General features: G+C 52.4%; 2 protein-coding genes across 5 annotated transcripts in view; one reads left to right on the top strand and one right to left on the bottom strand.

Annotated features, from left to right (window-relative positions):
- MYH7B (myosin heavy chain 7B) overlaps positions 1-24317 on the top strand; it is a 34909-nt gene extending 10592 nt beyond the window's left edge. For 3 of the 4 annotated variants that reach the window (XM_074553814.1, XM_074553810.1, XM_074553812.1), the window contains 31 exons: positions 158-296; positions 1975-2093; positions 3162-3311; positions 3899-4069; positions 4709-4888; positions 4972-5104; positions 5503-5579; positions 7128-7215; positions 8032-8149; positions 9138-9261; positions 9533-9669; positions 10070-10325; positions 10852-11094; positions 12177-12353; positions 12705-12850; positions 13408-13498; positions 14514-14903; positions 16299-16425; positions 17110-17228; positions 17407-17603; positions 18657-19006; positions 19404-19528; positions 19799-19914; positions 20017-20209; positions 20287-20490; positions 20579-20704; positions 20808-20978; positions 21257-21361; positions 21731-21826; positions 21960-22097; positions 22299-24317. In XM_074553814.1, coding sequence (XP_074409915.1) covers positions 158-296; positions 1975-2093; positions 3162-3311; positions 3899-4069; positions 4709-4888; positions 4972-5104; positions 5503-5579; positions 7128-7215; positions 8032-8149; positions 9138-9261; positions 9533-9669; positions 10070-10325; positions 10852-11094; positions 12177-12353; positions 12705-12850; positions 13408-13498; positions 14514-14903; positions 16299-16425; positions 17110-17228; positions 17407-17603; positions 18657-19006; positions 19404-19528; positions 19799-19914; positions 20017-20209; positions 20287-20490; positions 20579-20704; positions 20808-20978; positions 21257-21361; positions 21731-21826; positions 21960-22097; positions 22299-22304 — 4812 coding nt within the window. In that variant the 3' untranslated portion in view covers positions 22305-24317. Of the gene's footprint in view, positions 1-157; positions 297-1974; positions 2094-3161; positions 3312-3898; positions 4070-4708; positions 4889-4971; positions 5105-5502; positions 5580-7127; positions 7216-8031; positions 8150-9137; positions 9262-9532; positions 9670-10069; positions 10326-10851; positions 11095-12176; positions 12354-12704; positions 12851-13407; positions 13499-14513; positions 14904-16298; positions 16426-17109; positions 17229-17406; positions 17604-18656; positions 19007-19403; positions 19529-19798; positions 19915-20016; positions 20210-20286; positions 20491-20578; positions 20705-20807; positions 20979-21256; positions 21362-21678; positions 21827-21959; positions 22098-22298 lie in introns of those variants that run through there. The other variant, XM_074553813.1, reaches the window with a different exon arrangement.
- Positions 23286-25330, bottom strand: part of TRPC4AP (transient receptor potential cation channel subfamily C member 4 associated protein) — a 36438-nt gene continuing 34393 nt past the window's right edge. Inside the window, exon 19 of the mRNA XM_074553815.1 lies at positions 23286-25210. Coding sequence (XP_074409916.1) covers positions 25073-25210 — 138 coding nt within the window. The 3' untranslated portion in view covers positions 23286-25072. The remainder of the gene's footprint in view (positions 25211-25330) is intronic.

The raw sequence follows: 25330 nt of genomic DNA, 5'->3' as shown, positions 1-25330 counted from the left end.
CCATGGGCAGGATTCCTTGGTTAGATGCCCACCAGAGAGGGCATCCTGCCCAGCCCCAGGACAGGGAGAGTACCTTAGGAGACAGTGGGAGAAGAACCAACCCTCACCTCAGCGTGGTGAATTTGTTCTGTCTCTACTGTCTTGTGTGTCTCCTCAGCACGCCATGGACATCCTGGGCTTCAGCAGCGATGAGAAATACGGCTCCTATAAAATAGTGGGGGCCATCATGCACTTTGGGAACATGAAATTCAAGCAAAAGCAGCGGGAGGAGCAGGCAGAGGCTGATGGCACTGAAAGTGAGTGGGGCTCTGGGCTCCAGTGCAGGAGCAGTGGGGGGTAGCACGGTCAGGACAGACGGACACGAGAGATCTCTGCAGCCAGGGCTGGAACTTGGGGTTTATTGCAAAGGGCCTGGGGGCAGGGCCCTGCTGGGAGCTGCCAGACACAGCCCAGAGCAGAAAAGAGAAGTAAAGAGAGTGGGAAAGAAAGAAAATGCAAGAGTGTGGTAAAGAGGATGAGAGAGAGCAAAAGAGAGAGTGAGAGAGCGAGGTTCCCGTTCCAATACAATAAATCTGTGTTGAATATTCTAATTCTCACTAACCAATCTAGTACAATACACAAATCCTACAGCGTTTACATACAGCCTATAAGAATCATTACATACCACACTGTGTTACATTTTAAACCCTAAAACCTCCTCTTTGGGCCCCTTCTGCCAAGCTGTAGGGTCTGCTCTGACCCTTGGGCCTGTCTGCAAGCAGAGGGTGTTGTTCCATCAAAAGGGTTTTACCTTCAGCTGGCCATGCCATTGTTTTCCAGTTGTTCAGTAGCTGAGGGATCTCAAAGCTTGCTTTCATTTCAATCTCACTTATAGTTTCCATATTCTCAAAATCTTTTGCCAGACAATCATATTGATAAGGCTTTCCTGTTTCATCTTCCCCAGCACTCCAGAGCTGCCCAGGCTGGGATAACTCCCCTGCCTGGGCTGTGGAGGTCAGGGACCCTGATCCCTCACTGACTTAGGCCCTGCTGGGTGCACCAAGGGCTTGGCCTTGAGCAGGAATATTTGGGACAGTCTCTCTCAAGGTGGTCTCAGCAGCATCAGACTTCTATCAGCAGCATCACAGGGTGTCACAGCCCTGCTGGGCTTCATCTTGTGCAGTGTCCTCCTGCTCATCACCTCCTGCACTTCACTGCACAACAATTCCAGCCAGGCTGGGAGCAGGACCTGCCCAGCTCAGAGCCTCCTGAAGAGCTGCTAGAGTAGGACACAATCACTGTCCAACACTTTTCCTGGTTTGCTGCTCAGCAAAATCCAATGCAATTCACAGATCTAAGAACAGTCAGGATGCAGAGCAAACCTGGTGGGAGAGGGTGAATTTCCAGCATGTAGGAGGGTGAGAAGGAGGAGCTCTAGCACATACTTGGAAGGTTTCAGCAGGGATCCAGCAGAAATTATTACCTAGATCAGTCTTTGTCATGTTAACATTCATGAAAGAAAAGTTTTCTGTGCCTCAGGAGTGGCAACACAGCCTTTAGCTGCTACCTGGTAATTAATGAATGTTTTGATATGGCAGTGATTTCCCTGCAGAGGTGATTTGCTAGCTACAGTCTTCTATCAGGAGTTTATGAAAGAAAATCACCTCTCTTCTGGCCAATTCAAATTTCCTGCATGGAAATTCAAACCTGCACTGGAAAATGCATAGAGAATCCCAGACCAATAAGGCTGAAACCTGATAAGCACCTGATAAGGTGCAGCAGGCCTCCAAAAAGTAACTTCTCAGTCAGGAGGTTCAGACTTTAAAGCATCCTAGACTATCCAAGATGGAAAATCACAACAGGCACTGGAGGAGGTCGATAAAACAGTGTGGTTAGCACTGATCATCATGAGGGCAGGTCATTTTTTATTTTGGTTCCTTTTTCCCTACCCAGACCCTCCCTGAGGGCTCTTTATGCCTTTGTGCTGCTTTGCAGGTGCTGACAAAGCTGCCTATCTCATGGGAATCAGCTCAGCTGAACTCATCAAGGGGCTGCTCCATCCTCGTGTCAAAGTGGGCAATGAGTACGTGACCAAAGGGCAGAATGTGGAGCAGGTGAGTGACAGGACAGCAGGACACTGGGCTGCCACTGCTGCTTCAGTTCAATGTCTTGGGTGTAGGAGGAGAAGGTGTATCCACAGTTCTTGGCTTTTAGGAGCAGGGGAAATGGGTGGCAGAGCTGGCTGATAGTTTTGCACATTAACCAAGCCTGGAGATTCAATGTGGTGTCTTTGAAATGTGGGTTGGATCCCAGCCAGAGCAGTTCCAGGTTCTGTGGATCTGTTCCAGAGACAGTCACACTCCTGTGAAGAGTTCAGCCCTGAAAATTAGAAAACTCTGGATATCTAAACACTCATCTGAGTTGACCTTGTAGAAGACTCAAATGGGTCAAACATCTGTCTTGTCAGATTCCAGCCACACCCTAGCTGGGAACCCAGACCTGGCCTGAATAGTGCAAGCCAGTCCTTGAACACAGCTCAGAAGGACCTCAGGAGCTGGTGTCCTATCCAAAGTGGGCTGTAGGCTCTGGCCAAGCACAAGGCTTCTGAAAATGTTACTTTAAACTGAATTTATATCCTAAAACCCTGGAGGCAAGATAGGCCAGGTAGGCAGGAACACACTTGTGAGGAATGCAAAGCTAATTTTGGAGCTTGTGCTGTGACCACAAACTCCTTGGATGTGTCTGTCCATCCTTTGTGTGCCAGGAGGAGCTCTCTGTCAGCCTGTGGCTCCTGCAGGAGCAGGGAGAAGCTCACTTGTGGTGGTTTGCACAGGGGTCCCAGGAAGAGGGAAGAGATGAGAATGTTGACTCCATGTTTCAGAAGGCTGGTTTAATATTTTATGATGTATATTATATTAAAACTATACTAAAAGAATAGAAGAAGGGATTTCATCAGAAGGCTAGTAAGGAAAGGAATGATAATAAAATTTTGTGACTGACCAGAGAGTCAGACACAGCTGAAGTGTGATTGGCCATTAATTAAAAACAACCGCATGAGACCAATCACAGATGCACCTGTTGCATTCCTCAGCAGCAGATAATCACTGTTTACATTTAAGGAAAGGATTTTTCATCAACCATGTGTGTGACACTCCCTGTGTGCTCTGGGCTTTGCCTTGCAGGTGCTGTATGCTGTGGGGGCCCTGGCCAAAGCCACCTACGACCGCATGTTCAAGTGGCTGGTGACCCGCATCAACAAGACCCTGGACACCAAGCTGGCCAGGCAGTTCTTCATTGGGGTGCTGGACATTGCAGGCTTTGAGATCTTTGATGTGAGTTCTGCAGGCCCCTGCAGTGGGTTCAGGGAGTGTTGTAAGGGCAGCTCAGTCCCCTGGGGTTTGAGCTCCTCTAAGAAGGTGCTGGCCTTGATGAGAATAGGGGCTCTTGTTTGGGTTGATGTATCTGGAACAAGCAGGAATGATTTAACATTGCTGTGGGCACATCTCTGGCTACCTGCTGTGGCAGCCACACCGCTGAGCCTGGCAGGGATCGCCTTTCACAGCCAGGCAAAGCACAGGAGTGAATCCCTTCCTGCTGCTGTAGGACACGAAATAACACAATGTGCACACACAGCTCTCCCAAGGTGAAAAGAGCACTTGTAATTTCTGACTGCAACATTTATAGAATTCCAAAAGTGACAGTGCCACCTCTCCAATGACACTGGACAAACCAACAGTCCATCAAATTTCTCTTCCTCCTCCATAAAAAATGCAAAACAATAAGTTATTTACATAAAGTGTGTGAGATGTTCGTTACAAGAATGTAAACATCAGAAGGCTTAGAAAACCTTAAAAAATCAGGGTGATACCTTCTCTTCTGGAACTCCTCCTTCTGACTCACATCTGCTTTGTTCTTGCAGTTCAACAGCTTTGAGCAGCTGTGCATCAACTTCACCAATGAGAAACTGCAACAGTTCTTCAACCACCACATGTTTGTCCTGGAGCAGGAGGAATACAAGAAGGAAGGCATCGAATGGGTCTTCATTGACTTTGGCCTGGACCTGCAGGCCTGCATTGACCTGATTGAGAAGGTGGGGTGTGGGGCAGGGCACAGAAATGGTACTGCTGAGGGGTTTTGTTTGCAAAGGCTGCAAGAGAGAGGTGCTCTGCTACCAAAATTTAATTATTCTCTCCCTGGTCAGTGGCAAATGCCCAACATTTTTTTTCCCAATACTTACAGCTTAGAGCCTCCAGCCCCTTGAGACCTTTTCCACACAAATTTTGACTTTAAGAAAACATGGAAATTCTGTTTCTACCCCCTGGGGAGCTACAAAACCTGGTGCCTTTTCCTCCAGAGAGCAATCATCTCTTCCCCTTTTTTTCCTACCCACTTGCAGCCCATCAGTGCCTCTTGAGCATTCACTGATTCAGAGCAGATTGTAGAAAATATTTCCACCATTGCATGAAGGAAACACTTTTAAATTTTTTTTGAAAAGGAGCAATCCTGGAGAGGATCCCTCCTTCTCAACAATCTGTTGGACTAGGGCAAACTGCCATGTCTTGCAGGCCTGGCCAGTCCCACGTGGAGGTCAGGAATGTGCCAGTGACAGCTTGGCCCCATGGCCAGTGTCTTGTACCTGGACTAGGATGGGATCTCCTGAGCATCCCTGTTTTGGGATGGGACATGGCAACACCGAGCTCAGTCCTCTTTATCCCCCCTCTCCCTGCAGCCCATGGGAATCCTGTCCATCCTGGAAGAGGAGTGCATGTTCCCCAAAGCCTCTGACATGACCTTCAAGTCCAAGCTCTACGACAACCACATTGGGAAGTCGCCCAACTTCCAGAAGCCGCGGCCGGACAAGAAGCGCAAGTACGAGGCGCACTTTGAGGTGGTGCACTACGCTGGTGTGGTACGTCCTGGCAGCTCCTCCCAGCCCCCACAGCTCCCCCAGGCAGGGACAGGGCTGGCCTGACCTTCCCTGTCCTGGGACAGGTGCCATACAACATCGTGGGGTGGCTGGACAAGAACAAGGACCCCCTGAACGAGACGGTGGTGTCCGTCTTCCAGAAATCCCAGAACAAGCTCCTGGCCTCCCTCTATGAGAACTATGTGGGCTCTGCTTCAGGTGAGGAACCCTCTCACCCGGTTTTTACCCCAGCCTTCCCTTCCCTTCCCTTCCCTTCCCTTCCCTTCCCTTCCCTTCCCTTCCCTTCCCTTCCCTTCCCTTCCCTTCCCTTCCCTTCCCTTCCCTTCCCTTCCCTTCCCTTCCCTTCCCTTCCCTTCCCTTCCCTTCCCTTCCCTTCCCTTCCCTTCCCTTCCCTTCCCTTCCCTTCCCTTCCCTTCCCTTCCCTTCCCTTCCCTTCCCTTCCCTTCCCTTCCCTTCCCTTCCTCCATGCCCATCTCCTGGTGCAGCATCCCTGTCCCTGGCTGTGGGAATTTTAGGGGGGTTTGGGGGTGCCCCTGAGTCCTTCAAGGCAGGCAGATGTTTTGCTGATGTAAATAATCAATATTTTAACCCAACAGAGGAACCTCACAAGCCAGGGACCAAGGAGAAACGTAAGAAGGCAGCTTCTTTCCAAACAGTGTCCCAGCTGCACAAGGTGAGAGCCAGCCCCTCATCCAGGGCCATGAGGGAAACCTGCTGAGGGTCCCACCAGCCATCACACTTCCCTGCCAAGACTCTTGGTTTCTTGCATTTCCTGGGGCCTGAGGGACCATGGGAGCTCCTGAGGGACCATGAGAGCTCCTGAGGGATCACCACCAGAACAAAGCCCCCAATTCCCTCTCCCCCCTGGCCAAGGGGGCTGTGCCTGGCAGAGTCCCAGCCCTGTCCCCATGCTGCAGGGCAGGACAGGAGGCTCCAGGCTGGCAGAGCTCCCTTCCCTTGGAGCTGGGCTCGTGCTGCTCCTGCCCTCGTGATGCTTTTGGCAGCTCCTCCACCTCTGAGAGAGCGGCAGTTAAGACTTGTAGTGATGTTTAGATAATTAATTCCATGAACATCACTTTAAGTCTGTGCTACTTCTCTCCTCGTTCCTGTCAGCTGGAAGGACAGAAGACAATGGAGGAGGATCTTGCAGGTGTCTGAGCAGGCAACTCCCTGTGCTGGGGGGTGACCTGGCCCATTTGACAGCTCAGGATGTCACATAGCTCCAGCCCATGCTCACCACTGGGGTTACTGATCCAGCCCAGAGCTCAAACAACTGGAAGGCAGCACAAGAGGGATGTGTCCTGCCATGGCAGCCTTGTGTCAAGGCAAAGATCACAGCCCTGGGGCTGCCAGAGCTCCAGGAGCTTGGACAGCACTCCCAGGCATAGGGTGGGGTTGTTGGGGTGTCTGTGCAGGGCCAGAGCTGCCCTGGATGATCCCTGTGGGTTCCTTCCAACTCAGGGTGATTCTTTGCCAAGGTGCTTGCAGAAGGCAGCTCTGTTGCAGAGCTCCTGTTGAGGGAAAAGTGTGACTTTGTTCCTTCTGGACAAGTCACAGGCCTTGGGGAAAGGTGTCTGTGGTGAGGAGGTGCCCCATGGTGATGTGGAGCTGTGAGCAGGTGTTCTGTTCCCTGAGCTGGTCCTGGACAGGCTGAGCCTGGATAAGCAGGGGAAGGCAGCTGGAAAGACCAAGGGTGGAGTTGCCTTGGAGAGGAAAGGAGGAGCAGTCTGGCACAGCCAAAGGGAGTGAAGCACTGTAGAGGGGCAGGGAAATCCTGCATATCCTGACATTCTCTGTCTGCAGCCAGTGTGGACACCAGCACAGGAACTGCAGGGTGCAGAGCACAGAGCTCTGTACCAGGAATTTGCTCAGTCCTGTGTCCCTGGCCCTTCCTGCTGCAAAACTTTACCTACAAACACTTGGGGAGCATCTGGCACTGCAAATTTCTGTAGCACAGCAAAACCTGCCAGTGCCATCTGTCCTGTGTGCCAGCCCAGCCCCCTGTGCCATGGGACAGTGTCCCACCCTGGCAGGAGCACTGACCCTGCCCCAGGTAGGCATGTCCCCTGCCAGGATAGCAGAGGAAATTCCCTTTCTGCTGCCATGAGGGGCTTTCAGGGCCTGCTCCCTCCCTGCCTGTGGGGGAAAGGAGCTGGAGAGAGAGAGGAGCATTGCAGGGAAGCAGGGCTGTCCCCTCACCCCATGTGTGTGTGCCCTGCAGGAGAACCTCAACAAGCTGATGACCAACCTGCGCTCCACCCAGCCCCACTTCGTGCGCTGCATCATCCCCAACGAGACAAAGACCCCAGGTATGGGACAGCTCAGGGGGCTGGGCACAGCCACACCTGGGAACTGCCACCCACCCTCTCCCCAGCCCTCTTCATGCTGCCACTGAGCCCTGACCCCATCTCAGTGCTGCAACTCCTGTGACCCAGGTCAGTCTCCTGTGCTGAGGAGAATGAGCTTTGCCAGGCTCTCATGTTGGGTGTGCAGCCTGGCACTTGGCATGGATGCACACCCAAAGTGCGATGCACAGCAGGCAGGGATGAGTGTTCCAGGCTGAGTCCTGTGACTGTGTTCATAGGGGTCTTAGGATGAGGGAAGAGATGATGATCTGACTCCATGTTTCAGAAGGCTGATTTATTATTTTATGATATATATTGTATTAAAACTATACTAAAAGAGTAGAAGAAAAGATTTCATCAGAAGACTAGCTAAGAATAGAAAAAGAAAGAATGATAACAAAGGTTTGTGTCTTGGACAGAAAGTCTGAGCCAGCTGACTGTGATTGGCCATTAATTAGAAACAACCACATGAGACCAATCACAGATGCACCTGTTACATTCCACAGCAGCAGATAACCATTGTTTACATTTTGTTCCTGAGGCCTTTCAGCTTCTCAGGAGGAAAAATCCTAAGGAAAGGATTTTTCATAAAAGATGTCTGTGACAGTGTTCCACATGCAAGGCCCAGGCTGCAGCACTGTGCTCAGCACACACCTGCAGGACAGGCTGACACCCATGTTCAAACCATGGGATGTTCCCAGGGTTCAGACCCGGGCTGCAGCTGCATTTTCTCTGTCTTCTTGGGCTGAGCCCGTGCTCTGTGTGTGTCCTGCCCCACAGGAGCCATGGATTCCTTCCTGGTGCTGCACCAGCTGCGCTGCAACGGGGTCCTGGAAGGGATCCGCATCTGCCGCAAGGGCTTCCCCAACAGGATCCTCTACGCTGAGTTCAAGCAGCGGTAATGCCCTCCTCTTCCTCACCCAGCACGTGTTTCCAGGGCAGACAGACTTGTCCTGGCTCTGAGCTGCTCCCCAGCTTGTGCAGAGGTGCTCTGAACCCCCAGTGCCTGCCCAGTTTGGGTTTGCTCTGCTGCTGGCTCTGGGGTGCCAGCCATGGAGGGTTTGGGGTGGGGTCTGGGTGTTTGGGGTGCTGCTGCAGGGGAAAGGTGGCAAGGTTCATGTCACTCTTGTGCTGAGAATGACACAGCAACAGGCAGGAGGCAATATTGTAGAAAGAACAAAGAAGGTTTTATTCAAGAGAACCGTGCAGCTTTTATAATGACACAGGAACAGGTGAGAGGCAGTACTGTGGAAAGAGCAAAGAAGGTTTTATTCAAAAAACCACACAGTTTTTGTGATGACACAGGAACAGGCAGGAGGCAGTATTGTAAAAAGAGCAAAGAAGGTTTTATTCAAGAGAATTGCATGGTTTTTATAGAGTGAGACAATAGATTTTATTTGATTGGCTAAGTAATACAAACATCTTTCTCACACACTGTTGTTGAGGAGAACAGATGAAGTAGAGAAACACCTGCAGATTGTTTATACTTAACAAGTTATCACATCTTTACAACTTCCTAAAAATTCTCACAAACTGCTGTGAGAAATACTTGTTGTTTCTCTGTCTCTGTCCCATGGCATCCACAAGGCTCAGGCTTCTCTGATCCTGGCTCAGATTTCTCTCTGTCCTTGGGATGGATCCGCAGGGTTCTCACCTTAGGGTCCCATCCATGCTGCCTAATGAGGGCAGTGGCCTCCTGGCACAGTCTCCCTGATGTTCAGGGACTAAATTCTGCCAGGGTTCCCTGGTGCCTGCAATCCTGTGCTCTGGAGCAGCTGGTTCACACACAGCCCCATGGCCCCAGTGGGCACTGGCATGCCTGGGGCTCTGGGGTGATGCTGGTGCTGCATTCCCTCTTGCATGGCCTCCCTCTGCTTTCCCCACAGCTACCGTATCCTCAACCCAGCAGCCATTCCAGAGGACAAGTTTGTGGACAGCAGGAAGGCCACAGAGAAGCTGCTGAGCTCCCTGGAGCTGGACCATGCACAGTACAAGTTTGGTCACACCAAGGTGAGAGAGGGCAGCTGATCCTTGGCAGGGAGAAATTTCCCCTGCTGTTACTCTCTGTGCCCTGGCACTCTGCAGGGTCAGTGTGGCCCTTGAAGGGACTCAGCAGGGCAGAGGAAGAGAAAGAGCAGCTCTGAGCAGGTCACTGCTGCCTGACAGGAACCAGGTCTGGTTCCTGTGCCATGTGTGGGAGCACCTCCATGTTTCCCTGGCAGTCTGTGTTACCCCTGAGCCCTCTGTCCTTCTGCTGGTGACTCCACTCTCTTGCCCCCAGGTTTTTTTCAAGGCTGGTTTGCTGGGCTTGCTGGAGGAGATGCGGGATGAACGTCTGGCCAAGGTGCTGACAATGCTCCAGGCCAGGATCCGTGGGTTCCTCATGCGTGTGGAGTATCAGAAGATCATCAGCAGGAGGTAGAGCTGTGGGGGCAAAGGCAGAACTTTGTGTCTCCTTGTCCTTTCTGCATGTATCCATGGGTTTGACCCGTGGGGTTTGCCTGTGTGGGGTTTGCAGTGATTGGTCCTGAGGGATGGAGGCAAACCTGGAACAGGTCTGGCATGGCCCTGGTAGGGAGGATCTAGGTGTGAGGAGCCTCTGGTTTGATTCAGAGGGAGGCAGAGTGAGGAGAGCTGAGATCCAGGCCACCCCACCCAGCCCCGCAGGGCCAGTACAGTGTGCAGACAGTGTCCCATTCGGTCACCATTCTGCCATTTGTGCAGCTGGGGGAGAATGGAGCCTTATCCAGGCCTGCAGAAGCCGAGTGGTACATGGGGGATGTCCACCCCTGATGATGCTGTGCTTGTATTCCCCCAGGGAAGCCCTCTACACCATCCAGTGGAACATCCGTGCCTTCAATGCTGTCAAGAACTGGTCCTGGATGAAGCTGTTCTTCAAGATCAAGCCTTTACTCAAGTCTGCTCAGACTGAGAAGGAGATGTCCAACCTGAAGGAGGAATTCCAGAAGCTGAAGGAGGCTCTGGAGAAGTCTGAGGCAAAGAGGAAGGAGCTGGAAGAGAAGCAAGTCTCCATGATCCAGGAGAAGCACGACCTGGCTCTGCAGCTGCAGGCAGTGAGTGCCTCACCCTCTCTCTGGGGGTGTTAAGACAGTGCAGGATCCATGGGTAGAAGAAGGAGCAGAATATCCTAGAACCCTTCTTCAGCCTTTTGCAGTTCTGAAGCTCCCTCATTGTCACAATCTGTCTGAAACACAACCTAAGACTGCAACACAACCTAACACTGCAGTCCTGAAGTACCATCACATGCTGGGGCTGTCACAGGGATTTGTGATCCCCTGGCTCTGGGAAGGGTGCTCTCCTCACAGGGTGGTGGGAGGGGATGGCAGTGTTTGCTTGCTACATTTTGTGCTGGTTTTGGGTTTTTTTGTCCTTCCTCTGGAAAGACTGAGCTGCTCTTTGGCCCTGGTTTGTGCGAGTGGTTGAACTTTGATGATGAGCACTGACTGGAGCTGCATTTTTTGTACACCTGAGCACCTCAGGCTTGCTCTGCCCCTTCCACAAGGAGCAGGCCAGGACAGCAGGGCTGAGAGCAGAGTGCTGGGGCAGAAGGTGAGCACTGCTCTCCTGTGCCTCTCCCAGGAGCAGGACAACCTGGCAGATGCAGAGGAACGCTGTGACCTGCTCATCAAGTCCAAGATCCAGCTGGAGGCCAAGGTGAAGGAGCTGCAGGAGCGTGTGGAGGATGAGGAGGAGATGAGCTCGGAGCTCACTGCCAAGAAACGCAAGCTGGAGGATGAGTGTGCAGAGCTGAAGAAGGACATTGATGACCTGGAGATCACGCTGGCCAAGGTGGAGAAGGAGAAACATGCCACAGAGAACAAGGTAACCAAGCTCCCTGCAGGGTCCAGCCTCAGTGCCTGTGGGGATGTCTTGGTTTGGAAAGCCAGGTGTTTGCTAAGGAAGGCAGGAGCCTCCCCTGAAATGGAGAATGTAAACCCCCTCCCTCCAAATTGCTATAAATTTTAAATTAAGGGGCTCTCAGGCAAAAATATGAGAGCAGGAAATAACAGTTCTTTAATAGGGAAGAAAAAAATAAAAGGATAAAATGAACACTGCAGTACACTAGAACAACACTGGCAGAGTCAGAACCCAACCTGACACCCTGTGGGTCAGGCTGTTGGCAGCAGTCCCATTGGAATTGTGGCTCAGCCCTCCTGCAGTGTCAGGGCTGGTTCTGCTGGAGCAGGGATCCTGTAGAAAGGTGCAGTCTCTTCCTCTGAAGATGCAGTGGGAGAGGCAGCTGCTGTTCCTCTGGGGAATCCAGTGGAGAAGCTGTGCTGGTGTTCCAGAACCTCTGGATTATATCTGGGTAGGAATGCTTGGCTCCTCCCTCTGGGCTGACACCTCCCAATGGGATGCTGTAGTTCTTATCAGCCATGCAGGGACATTCAATAGCTGTTATCAGCAATGTCCCCTCCTGAGGGAGGAGTGATTGTGGTCACTCAGAGAGATAAGGCAAACTGCCCACTTGACAAAGATAATCTGCCAAACAGATGGTGATAGAAAACATCTTGCATTGCAACCTGGAACACTAACCAACCTCCCTGCAGGGTCCAGCCTGTGTGCCTCTGGGGACACCAGAGGAACATCTGGGATAAGGCTGCTGGTGTGGGGAAACTGGGGCAGAGCAGAGGGAAAGGGGAGTGTGAGAGGGAAAAGCCGTCTGTGTCCTGCCTCATTGCCCAGAGGGCTGAGGGCAAATGGTTCTGTGCTATGGCAAGTGATCTGAGGCATGGAAAACCCACCTGGTGGGGCCAGCCTGGCCAAGGGGACAGGGGCTGGTTGCTGACAGGGGGCAGAGCTGCTGTCCCATGGATGGACTCCTGCCTTGCAAGGGTCAGGCTGCTGGAGTAGCTTTTCACTTCCCTCTGAGATGCTCTCTACTTTTGTCCTCACTGATGCAGGTTAAGAACCTGATTGAAGAGATGGCTGGTCTGGATGAGATCATTGCCAAGCTGACAAAGGAGAAGAAAGCCCTGCAAGAAGCTCATCAGCAGGCCCTGGATGACCTGCAGGCTGAGGAGGACAAGGTCAACACACTGACCAAAGCCAAGGTCAAACTGGAGCAGCAAGTGGATGATGTGAGTCACAGGCCAGTGAGAATAAAGCAAGAGAGGTTTGAGTCACATCTCCAGGAGAGCCCAAAGGCTGTCCCTGAGTGGGATCTGGAGTGTGGGATCGTTACCAGATCCCCCTTTAATATGGCCAGTTGATGAATAACCCCATTGACAAACTACCCCCGAAACAGGAGGTGGTGTAGAACACCTCATGGAGAGCAGTCCTGGGCTGAGGGAGTGGGACTGGAGACAGCTGGGAAACACCTCTGGCCCCCAGGGGACTGACTGGTGGAGTTCCCACAGCAGTGGGCATGGGTGAGGGTGGGGCTACAGAAGGTCCTTTCCCTCCCTACCCCACCTCTCTTGGTTCTCCAGCTGGAAAGTTCTCTCGAGCAAGAAAAGAAGGTCCGCATGGACCTGGAGAGAGCCAAGAGGAAGCTTGAAGGAGACCTGAAGCTGTCACAAGAGTCTGTGATGGATCTGGAGAATGACAAGCAGCAGCTGGATGAGAAGCTCAAGAAGTGAGTGTGTGACATGCCTGGGCTCTGGGCACCTCTAAATCCATCAGATTTAGTGTGGTGTCTGCAGGGGCAGCTGGGCTGAGCTGTGTGATCCTCCTCTGGGCGCTGCTGTGTGACCAGCCCTGGTACAGTGAGGGCTTGGTTTTCCTGGGCATTTTGCAGAGATGCTGAGGAGCTTGTGGCAGGCTCATAAACCAGGGATCACAGACCTTCCTTTGTCCATGGGGCTGGAGAGAGGGACCTGCCTGGCAGGATCCAGCACACTGCTGGGCCTCAGCTGCAAGTACAGACTTCAGTCATGTCCCACTCTCACTGGGGAACTGCAGAACACCTTGGGACCTCAGATGGAAACCCTCAGAGCCAGCTGTCTGCCAGTTTGGCTACTTAAGCCCTTCCTGTGAGCATTACATGAGCTGCTGCTTATCACTGCAATCCCTTTCCATTGTGGGTTTGTTCATCCTCTGGCCTGGATGTAAGAGTGCAGGGAAATTTAGGAGCCAGAAGGACCTGTCAGGGCAGTGTTTGTCTGATCAGAGCTCTGTCTTCTGTCTGTACAGGAAAGACTTTGAGATGAGTCAGCTGAACTCAAGGATTGAAGATGGGCAAGTGATGGAGGCCCAGCTGCAGAAGAAGATCAAGGAGGTCCAGGTATGGTGGGAAGAACTGTTCTTACATCCTGGAAGTCCAAAATTTCCATCAGATGTGATGTGCAGGCGAGTCTGCATGAGCCAGTCCCTCTCTGAGCACAGGAACATCTCCTTGGAAAAAGCTGGCATGGGTAGCAGGAGCCAAGCCCTCTGCCAGAACATGGTGGGTTGAAAATTAAAGAACGAGCTATTGAGGTGAAGATTATCACCAGCCTGAGGAACAGCTTCCAGATCTAGTTCTTTGTCCAAAATAAAACCTTTAATCCAGTAATCAAACTCTGAAAATTGAAATCTAGGTCCCTGGGCTTCTTCCTATCAGAGACAGGTCTCCACAATCATGAAAGTTCCCATGAAAAGAAGCTAATGCCAGCTGGATCCTGATGGCAGGGACAGAGGAGAGCAGGAGCTCCAAACATGCTACCAAGGAGCACCTGCCTCCCAAAACAGCCCAAGACTGGTGGCTTTTTAACTCCCATCATCATCAGAGATGCTGCTCCACTGTGGAGAGCAGGGATGCTGTATAGGAATGTGGAGTGACAAAACTATCCTTTGTCTCCTTAAAAAGGAAAAAGCCCATATTAGGTAGATTTTTAATCTAATCTCCTTGATTAGGTAAAATGCCAGCTCATAGGACCTGGGGGACTTCTCCTCAAACTTAAGGATAGCTAATTGGACAGGAGCAAAAAAGTCCCACCTGAGCAATTACTAGAAAAAGAAGACAATGAAGAAACTAATCACTTTTGTGGGGTGTTTTACCAGGAGCAAGAACCTCTTGCACTTGGCACGGTTTTTCTCTGTAAAGAGTTTTGTTATTTTGCCTTTTATTCAAACTTTTCTGTTTCCAACACTGCCACAGAAGCCATCCAGCTGATTTTATGCCTTCTAAGGTAGCTGAGCCATCTTGGGTGTGATATAAATCTCCTAGAGCTTATCAAGCCTGGCTCAAGGAGACCATATATACCAATACTGGAGCTTCGTGCAGATCTTGGACCACCTGCCCATTTCTGTGTGCGCAGGCTCGCGTGGAGGAGCTGGAGGAGGAGCTGGAGGCCGAGCGAGCCGCGCGGGCCAAGGTGGAGAAGCAGCGTGCGGAGGCGTCGCGGGAGCTGGAGGAGCTGAGCGAGCGGCTGGAGGAGGCGGGCGGCAGCACGGCCACGCAGCTGGAGCTCAGCAAGAAGAGGGAGGCCGAGTTCCTGAAGCTGAGGAGGGACCTGGAGGAGGCCACGCTGCAGCACGAGGCCACGGCGGCCGCGCTCAGGAAGAAGCACGCGGACAGCGTGGCCGAGCTGGGCGAGCGCATCGACGGCCTGCAGCGCGTCAAGCAGAAACTGGAGAAGGAGAAGAGTGAGATGAAGATGGAGATTGATGATCTCTCCTCCAATGTTGAGTACATCACCAAGAGCAAGGTGGGTCCTTGTGAAAAACGCCAATCACTTGGTTTTAAAATTTTAAAAGTTTAATAGTAATAAAATGGTTGTAAAAATAGTAATTTAATTAGAGTAATAAAAATTTTGGACAATTTGGATTAGGACAATGTGAGACAATAAAAACAAAGACTTACAGACATCTGGGTACCTTTTCTGGGCAGCATAAGCCCGAAAAAGGACCCATGTTAACAGAGGATTAACCCTTAAAAACAATAACCTGTTACATATTCATGCATCTCAAACATGATGCATAAATTCCATTCAAACACAGGATTCTGTTTGGTCATCATCAGCTTCTTCCTCTTAATCCTAACTTGGCTGAGCAAGGCAGAGAGAAGTTCATTTCTTCTGATAATGGAGCAATAAATTCTCTTTCTCTGAAAGATTCAGGTGTGCTGTGGCTGCTATCTCAGTGTGTGTCCTTTCTTTAGAAAAAAGTATCCTATATAGCATAGTTTCTATTTTAACCTTATGTTATAACCTGAAACAATATTTAACACACTACTTAAGAAAATTAAAACAGCATAACTTTCTAACATAACACATAAAATATTCATTTTAATATTTGCAAAAAGTCAATCATAAAGTATGCATTTTTCACAGTCTTGGTTCTCCACGGGGCTGGTTGGTCTTTCCTGTGGACATCAGTTCTGCTGAGTGCTGAGTGGTGGTGTTCTCAGGGATCCCAGGATGAGGGAAGAGACGAAAATCTTGTCTCCACGTTTCAGAAGGCTGATTTATTATTTTATGTTATATATTATATTAAAAGAAAATTATATATTAAACTATACTAAAAGAATAGAAGAAAGGATTTAATCAGAAAGCTTGAAAGGAATAGAAAGGAATGATAACAAAAGCTTGTGACTCTCAGAGAGTCTGAGCCATCTGACTGTGATTGGCTGTTAATTAAAAACAACCACATGGATCGATCACAGATGCACCTGTTGCATTCCACAGCAGCAGATAATCAATGTTTACATTTTGTTCCTGAGGTCTCTCAGCTTCTCAGGAGAAAAATCCTAGCAAAAGGATTTTTCATAAGATATGTCTGTGACAGGGTGCAGCATGACCAGCACAGCCACGTCCATGGGGTGGTGTTGCTTTGCCATGACCAAGTCCTGTTTGACCTGCAGCTTGTCCCTGTGTCTCTACAGGATGCTTTACTTGTCCTAGTCAGGTCTGGAGGCTCTGGGAAGGCATTTGCTGGGCAGCTTGACTGCAGAGAGCCAATGTTAGCTTGGCAGCGAGCTCTGGCAGGCTCCTCTCTCTGCCCTGTGTGCCCATAGGATGCACTGAGCAGGGCAAGGTATCCCAGGCTGGGAGATGGTGCTCTGTGCAGAGCTGAGCTCAGCCAGGCTGTGCTTGGTGCTGCAGGCCAATGCAGAGAAGCTGTGCCGCACCTACGAGGACCAGCTGAACGAGGCCAAGGCCAGAGTGGACGAGCTGCAGCGGCAGCTGACGGACGTGAACGCGCAGCGGGGCCGGCTGCAGACTGAGAATGGTGAGTGAGCACAAACCAGGGGCACCCAGAGCAGGACACCTGGGTGTGAGTGGGGCTCAGCCAGGCTGGGGAGTGGGGTTCAGCCAGGCAGGCTGTCCTCTGTGGCCGTGTTCACAGGGGTCCGAGAATGAGGGAAGAGATGATGATCTGACTCCATGTTTCAGAAGGCTTGATTTACTATTTTATGATATATATTATATTAAATCTATACTAAAAGAATAGAAGAAAGGATTTCATCACAAGGCTAGCTAAGAATAGAAAAAGAAAGAATGATAACAAAGGCTCTGTCTCAGAGAGTCCGAGCCAGCTGGGCTGTGATTGGCCATTAATTAGAAACAACTCTATGAGACCAATCACAGATGCACCTGTTGCATTCCACAGCAGCAGATAATCAATGTTTACATTTTGTTCCTGAGGCCTCCCAGCTTCTCAGGAGGAAAAATCCTAAGGAAAGGATTTTTCATAAAAGATGTCTGTGACAGTCCTCCTTCTCCCATGGAGGGAAAAACTAGGTGTGCCTCAGGAGGGATTCCTCACTGGCATCCTTTGCCTTTAACTGGGTGCACCTCTGCCCACGTCCTTGGTTGGGACAGCTGGAGGCCACAGGCTCTGGGAGAGTGTGGGCTAGTGCAGATTGCAGCCCTACGGCCCTGAAATAGCTGTTTTGGCTGTGTTTGAACCCAGGGGAGCTCACCCGACTGCTGGAGGAGAAGGAGTCCTTCATCAACCAGCTGAGCCGTGGCAAGGTCTCCTTCACACAGAGCATTGAGGAACTCAAGAGGCAGCTGGAGGAAGAGACCAAGGTGAGGTTTCAGGGCATGGTTGGTCTCTGAGTGACACTGTGAGGGAGGTGGGTCATACCCTGCACGCAGGGCAGCTCTTCACCTGGGAAGAACAGAAGTTCCCTGCTGCTGCTGGCAGTCCAGCTGCCATGGGCAGTGTCCTGGAGCCCGGAGTCAGCTGCTGCTCTCTCTCCCTCAGGGCAAGAACGCCCTGGCCCACGCCCTGCAGGCCTCCCGGCATGACTGTGACCTGCTGCGGGAGCAGTACGAGGAGGAGGGCGAGGCCAAGGGCGAGCTCCAGAGGAACTTGTCCAAAGCCAACGCTGAGGTGGCCCAGTGGAGAACCAAGTACGAGACTGATGCCATCCAGAGGACTGAGGAGCTGGAGGAAGCCAAGTAAGTCCCATGGCACAAGTCAGCTCCTTGTAGGTGGCAATTTTCTGTTCAGCAGTGGGGCTCTCCCAGACCTGGGGTGACACAGCATGCTCCTGCCTATTGCAAAATTAGGGCACCCCAGATGAAGGAGGAGAAAATGATGCCTTTGACTCTATGTTCTTAGAAGGTAAATTTATTACTTTATTATATTATTCTATATTACATTACATTACATCTAAAATGAATCTGCTAAGTACTCAACTCTATTTTACTGCATAGCATCTTGTGACTGTCAGCTGACAGTCCCAACACACACATGTGTGGTGTTTGTGAGGTCCCTAGGATGAGGTGAGAGATGAGAATCTGACTCCATGTTCTCAGAAGGCTCATTTATTATTATAATATAATATAATATAATATAATATAATATAATATAATATAATATTATATAATATAATATAATATAATATTATATTATATTATATTATATTATATTATATTATATTATATTATATTATATTATATTATATTATACTAAAACTATACTAAAGGAAGAGAAAGGATACATCAGAAGGCTAGAAAAGAATGAATAATAAAAGCTCGTCACTCCTCAGAGCCTTGACACAGCCGGACCTTGATTGGTCATTAATTTAAAACAATTCACATGTTTGGATAAACAATCTCCATGCCACAGAGCAGCAAAACATGGAGAAGCTGAGGCTTCTCATCTTCCCAGGAGAAGAAGGGATTTTTTCAGAAAATATGACAGTGGCACACATGGATGTAATTGGTCAGTGAATTAAAACCCTTAACACTAGAATCTAATTACTAATTCCCTTCAGGTAAACAATCTTTCACAATGTTGTTCACAATTCTACTTGGGAACAACACAGGTGCAGCAAATGAGGCAAGAATTGTTTTTCTTTTCTCTGAGCTTCAGAGAACATGAGTCTCAGAATATCTTTGGGGAGTCGTGCCTTGCATTTCTCTGTGCGGAGGAACGTGGTGAGGCCCAGAGGCTGTGGGGCAGGGCGTCACTGGGGCAGGGCACACTCACCCTGGGGCCGTGGGCAGGAAGAAGCTGGCCACGCGGCTGCAGGAGGCACAGGAGGCCGTGGAGGCCGCCCACGCCAAGTGCTCCTCGCTGGAGAAGACCAAGCACCGGCTGCAGACCGAGATCGAGGACCTGTCGGTGGAGCTGGAGCGCGCCAACTCGGCCTGCGCCGCCCTGGACAAGAAGCAGAGGAACTTCGACAGGATCCTGGCAGAGTGGAGGCAGAAGCACGAGGAGAGCCAGGTGGAGCTGGAGGCGTCGCAGAAGGAGGCGCGCAGCCTGAGCACGGAGCTCTTCAAGCTCAAGAACGCCTATGAGGAGTCCCTGGACAACCTGGAGACCCTTAAGAGGGAGAACAAGAACCTGCAGGGTAGGACTGGGCTCGGGCACTCCCCTGGCTCCTCCCTGTCCTCAGACGTGTGGGATTGGGTCCCTTGTTGGCCAGGAGAGGTTTGCTGCTCAGCACATCCCCTGGGGGGGTGCACAGCCCTGCTGGGATGCCAGTGTGTGTCCTGCCCTCGTGCTGGGCACACTCTGGGAGGACTGGCACAGCCACTTGGCTCCTGTCCCCAGATGGCTCCTGTTCCCAAATGGTGCTGCCTTGGGGGTGTTGCTGTTGGACAAACAGGTCTCCCAAGCACAGCCTTGGCTGCTCTTTGAGGGTCAGAGGGACACCAGCTGAGCCTGGGCAGGGGGATGGGGATGTCACTTGCCCAGGGCTGGTCCCACAAACTCCTTCCTGACCAAACTCCTCCTGTCCCTGGCAGAGGAAATTGCTGATTTGACTGACCAGATCAGTCTGGGAGGCAAAACCATCCATGAGCTGGAGAAGGTGAAGAAAGTGCTGGAAAGTGAGAAGAGTGATATCCAGGCAGCTCTGGAAGAGGCTGAGGTGAGTCCTTGTTTCCCATATGTTCCTGCTGTCCCCAGGAGCCACTGGCCCACCCTGCAGCTCTGGTTGTGTGGGGTGACAGTCCTGAGCCAGGCTGTGACCCCTGGCAATCCCATTCATGGGGGTCCTGCAACCCCTGCAGGCCCTGGGGTGGCTCCACCTGCTCTGCCCCTCATGGCAATGGGCTGGGGGACAAAGCCAGGGTGGGATGGGTGGCCAGAGGGAGCCCCCTTCCCAGGAACCACCTTCCCATGGCTGAGCTGTCTCTAGGGAGCCCTGGAGCACGAGGAGAGCAAGACCCTGCGCATCCAGCTGGAGCTGAACCAGATCAAGGCTGACATGGACAGGAAGCTGGCGGAGAAGGACGAGGAGTTTGAGAACCTGAGGTGTGTGGGGTGAGGGGACAGGCTGGGACATCACTGCAGGGGCAGAGCTGGCAGGGCTGGGTGTCCCCAGGGGACGTGGCTGATGCATGGCCTGTCCTGCAGGCGCAACCACCAGCGCGCCATGGACTCCATGCAGGCCTCGCTGGATGCAGAGGCCCGGGCCAAGAACGAGGCTGTGAGGCTGAGGAAGAAGATGGAGGGGGACCTGAACGAGATGGAGATCCAGCTGAACCACGCCAACCGCCAGGCTGCCGAGTTCCAGCAGCTGGGCCGCCAGCTCCAGGCTCAGATCAAGGTTGGGACAGACTGAGTGCTGTCCCTGCTGCCAGCCTGGCTCCTGGCTGTCCCCAGTGACCCCACGCTGCCCCACAGGACCTGCAGATGGAGCTGGATGACACCCAGCGCCACAATGATGACCTGAAGGAGCAGGTGGGGGCCCTGGAGCGCCGCAGCAACCTGCTGCTGGCAGAGGTGGAGGAGCTGCGGGCGGCGCTGGAGCAGGCCGAGAGGAGCAGGAAGCTGGCAGAGCAGGAGCTGCTGGAAACCACCGAGAGGGTCACCCTGCTCCACTCCCAGGTGAGGAGGCACTGCCTGCACTGGTGAGTCTGTCCAGCCATGGTGAGTGACCAGCCCTGGTCACACTGAGCCTGCTCTGTGTGTGCAGAACATGGGGCTGATCAACCAGAAGAAGAAGCTGGAGGCAGATGTCTCCCAGCTGAGCGGCGAGGTGGAGGATGCGGTGCAGGAGTGTCGCAACGCCGAGGAGAAGGCAAAGAAAGCCATCACAGATGTAAGAGAGTGGTGGGGACTGCTCTGTGGGTCTCACAACAACACTCAGCCCTGGCAGGGCTGCCTGGCCCTGAGGTGATGTCCCCCTGCCCTTGGCCTCGCAGGCTGCCATGATGGCAGAGGAGCTGAAGAAGGAGCAGGACACGAGCGCACACCTGGAGCGCATGAAGAAGAACATGGAGCAGACCATCAAGGACCTGCAGATGCGCCTGGACGAGGCAGAGCAGATTGCTCTCAAGGGGGGCAAGAAGCAGATCCAGAAGCTGGAGGCCAGGGTGAGACAGTGGGGGCAGATCCCTGGCTGTTCTTCAGGAGCCAACTCCTGGGGCTGCCCCAGTCCCTGTGGCACCAGACTCTGCCCCATCCCTCTGAGGACAGGTGGTGCCTCTGGGGGATCAAGGGACAGTCCCCTAGGCCCTGCTAGGCTGGGCCCTGCTCAGGATGGTTTTAGCTTCTACTGTGGCTTCTCTGAGCTGGGAAAGTGGCTTGGCTGTAGCTGGGCTGGTGCTGGTGCATGGGAGCCAAATGTTGAGCCAGTCTGTGCCCCCTGCAGGTGCGGGAGCTGGAGGGAGAGCTGGATGGGGAGCAGAAGAAGATGGCAGAGGCCCAGAAGGGCATTCGCAAGTACGAGCGCAGGATCAAGGAGCTGAGCTACCAGGTACAGCAGCTCTGGACACAGGTGCAGCCCTGGTCCAACAGCAGCTGGCACAATCCTCTTTGCCTGGCCTCTGTTACCCCAGAACCCATCCACAAAGCTCAGCCCAGCTTGGGCTGCCTCTGGGCTCTGTGGGCAATCACAACTGCACAAACTTCTCCATGTCACAACTGGGTCCTTCTTCCCATTTCCCAGCACCTCCTGACCTGAGTGATGGGACACAAGGGGGGACCAAGGGATGGTGCTGTGACACCAGGCTGGGTTGGTGGGGCAGGTTGGTGCTGTGTTTGTGACCTGGCAACACTGGGACTCTGATAAAGGTGGAGGTGAGGCACTGCTGGGGTCTGCCTAAGGGAGCTGGGGCACTTGCAGGCTGAGGAAGACCGGAAGAACCTGGCTCGGATGCAGGACCTGATAGACAAGCTGCAGAGCAAGGTCAAGAGCTACAAGCGCCAGTTTGAGGAGGCAGTAAGTGCCCGTCACTGCTCTGGGACGGGGGACAGGGCTGTCCCTCTCTGGGACTGCCTCCATGGCTGCAATGTGGGGAGCTCATTGCTGTCCCCTGTGCCCCATGCACCCTCCCCTCCTGTCTCCCTGCCAGGAGCAGCAGGCCAACTCCAACCTGGTGAAGTACCGCAAGGTGCAGCACGAGCTGGACGACGCCGAGGAACGCGCCGACATCGCCGAGAGCCAGGTCAACAAACTGCGCGCCCGCAGCAGGGATGTGGTCATCTCCAAGGTGGGCACCCCTGGAATGGGAGCGTGGGGAGTTGGGCACAGCTCCTGCCAGCCTGGAGCCAGGGCAGGGACCACAGGCACAGCCACACCAGCTGTGGCACTGCTGCCTCACCGCCCACTGACTCCGGGGCTGGAGGGTGGCAGGGCGCTCTGCGCCTCCAGATCCCTCCTCTCACCAAAGCCCTTTGGGGATTTTTTCCAGCATTAGGAGCCTGGCTGTCCTGTCCTGTCCTGTTCCAGCTGCTGCTGTAGGCTGGAGGCAAGTGGCTGCAACAGTCACTGTCAGCTTTGCATTGCATGAATAAACGTAGATTACCAGGACTGGCTGTGCTGTGTCACAGGGTAACCAGGGCCTGGCCTCTGCCCCTGGAGCATTTCACAGGGAGGCACAGGCAGGAGAGAAGCTCGGTCCTCTCTCTCCCAGCTCTATGGCCCTGGCTTGGGATGGGTTTTGGGAAAGGAGCCCTTTCCTCATCCCTCCCCACCAGAACACGTCTAACTGCAGGGGACCAGAACTGAGACAGACCTCAGCCACTATTCCTGAATACATAAAGCCCCCTATTACAGCCCTGGAGGGGGTTATGGCTTGGGCAAAGGCACTGGAAAGAAAAGACACCTCCACTCATTTCTTTAAAATAGATTTCTTTAATAGTTTCCATTTAATATGATTATTTGCAGTTAGCAAATCGGCATTAATCAGGGCAGCACGAACCTCAGCAATCCACGGGGACAGTGCACACTTCAGAGGTATTTGTTAGTGCCAGGGGTCCCACCTCCCTCCCAGCCCACCTCCATGGGCCTGGTCCCTCTCACCATGAGGGTGTTGTGGCATCTGGCATGGACAGACATCCCAAAGGAACGTGGCCCCAGCTGGGATTTGCCTGTGACCCTCTGTGCCCTGGGGCTGAGCCTTTTCCTGGAGCCCAGCTCGCTCCACCCCTGCAGGAGCTGCCAGCGGTTTCTGCCCTGTGCCCTTCTCAATCAGCCCAAAAGCAAAGCCCAGCCTGTGCTGCCAGGCCTGGGAGGACCCCCAGAGATGGGGTGGGCTCAGCTCAGCTTCCCCCAGGCCCAGGGGCAAGGCAGAGGCAGCTGGGCCCCAAACTGTCCTTAACACACAGAGGGGAGTGATAGTGCAGGGTTACAGCAGCAATCAGTGGATGCACCCATTAACTACACTGTGGAAAAGGCATCCCTTAACTTAAAAGCCTTTTAATTTGAAGCATTTATTTGAAGTGTACATCTATTACAGTTAAGAAGAAGCAAAGATACACCAAAAACACAAATACCCAAGAACAAAAAAAGTACAGATGAGAAAGAAATGAGCTGAGGGGAGGGAGGGGGTGACCTGGTGAGGAACAGAGGTGAAGCTGCCGTGGCAAGAAGCTCCCCAGGGTACCCTCACCAGAGCAGGGTGCAGCTCCCAGGGAGGGACACCAGGAGCTCCTGCAAGGCTCCAGCTTCATGCACAAGCTCAGCAGCTCTGACCACCCTGTGAGCCCACAGCAGGACACTGAGGAGTGGTAGAAGAGAAAGGAGAAGGGAGATGCTCAGAGACAGGTCCTACTCCTGGGGCTGCACCTCCTTCACTCCTCCAGCCCCAGCACAGGGAGCCTCAGGGTGGGTTTCATGCTGCTGGCAACAACGAGACAAAAGGCTGCAGCTCTGGGACATCCTCACCCCTCTGGAGCCTGGACAGAGCCGAAGTCATCTCGTCAAATAAATTAGAAAATGTTAAAAAAATTCAGATGATGCATTTCAAAACTGATTTCTTTTAGCTGTAGCTGCAAGACATGTTTCTGACTTTAATGTAGTGGCTTAAGTGTAGTGTATCTCATTCCTGGGTATTGGAATGTGTTGGAGCAACATGGTGTTGGTGAGCAGGCAGGGCACATGCAGGTTTGGCAATCGACTGCCAAAACCCCATTCCCCCTTCCCAACATATCCTACAAAGTTACTTTCAACCAGGAGTGTTTATTCCCAGCATTTAACACATTCTGATTAAAACAGATCCAGGAAAAAACGGACATCTCCAGTAAATATTGCACTTTCAAGATTAATGTGTGTGTTGATATTAAGGGCTGAAAGCAGAGACTGACATAAGACTTCCAGGCATAGCAGGTTAACATCAAGAGCAATGGTCCTGAAAAGGATTTTAAAACCAGATTAGTTACCCAAGAAGGGACAAGCCGCAAGTTTAGAAAATTAGTACATTTTAATGCTAGTGCTCCGTGAAAAAGCCAACCCCTGTTGCAGTTCCACCACTGCTGAAATGTCTCTGTTCTCCAGCACTGCAAACGCCTCCGGATGGGAAGGATGTGCAGGAAGGACAGCAGGAGCAGAGGCTCTCTCCTAATGCACAGACAGATTTAGTACCAAATGATCCAAAAGGCGATGGTAAAGAGGTGACTGGAGCTGGGGCTCTCAGGAATTAAAAGCACACACACGCACACACACTCATGCTCTAACCAAGCCCAAAGCCCTGATTCCAAAGCCCGGTGGAAGAGTTAACACCTGCAGGGAGTCCTCGTGGTGGCTCTGCACGTGGCTGGTGCTGGGGTCCTGCTCAGATGGGCTCCTTGGACCTCACACTTGGAGGGCAATTGCTGTGCTTTTCAACTTGCTCGTCCTGGCAGCCCTGAGAGAGCCACCCCTCAACCGGCACATACAGAGAAGAGAACCCTCACGTCAGCAAAACCCCTTCTGCCAGCCCCGCCGGACTGGGAGAGAGGAGAAAAAAAATAATACAGGCTGGTTTGTGCAGGTGATTATTTTTATCCCAGAACAACTGGAAGATACATCCCTGAATGTGTTGCCCAGAGAGCTGTCCGAGTCTCAGAGGTCAGAGCTGGGGGCCGGCAGGGGCGGGACGATGCTCCGCAGCTCCGAGCTGCACACACACACTACACAGCGTATCCCTGAAAATCCCCGGGCTGGGAGGGACCCTCCGAGCTGCCCATCACAAGCTGGAGGTGGCAATTACTCCTCGGAGAAGTCTCTGTCAATGTCCATGTACGCCTCGTCGATGTAGCTGACTATGGCACAGGGGGACGTCCGGTCCGGACTGAGCAGTATCGAAACAGTCTCTTTCCAGTAGGTAAAACTAATACAGGAGCTCTGTGGGCACAGACAACAGGGGTCAGTGGAGGCCACAGCAGGGAACACCTCCCAAAGCTGAAAATCACTCCCTATTCAGCCTGAGCTGCCCAGCCCCACAGTGTGACCAGCACTTTGGGC

The sequence above is a fragment of the Zonotrichia albicollis genome, chromosome 17 (genome assembly GCF_047830755.1).
Source record: "Zonotrichia albicollis isolate bZonAlb1 chromosome 17, bZonAlb1.hap1, whole genome shotgun sequence".
Classification (NCBI taxonomy): Eukaryota; Metazoa; Chordata; class Aves; order Passeriformes; family Passerellidae; genus Zonotrichia; species Zonotrichia albicollis.
The sequence above is the reverse complement of the archived record's forward strand: the minus strand, read 5'-3'. Positions and strand labels throughout refer to the sequence as shown.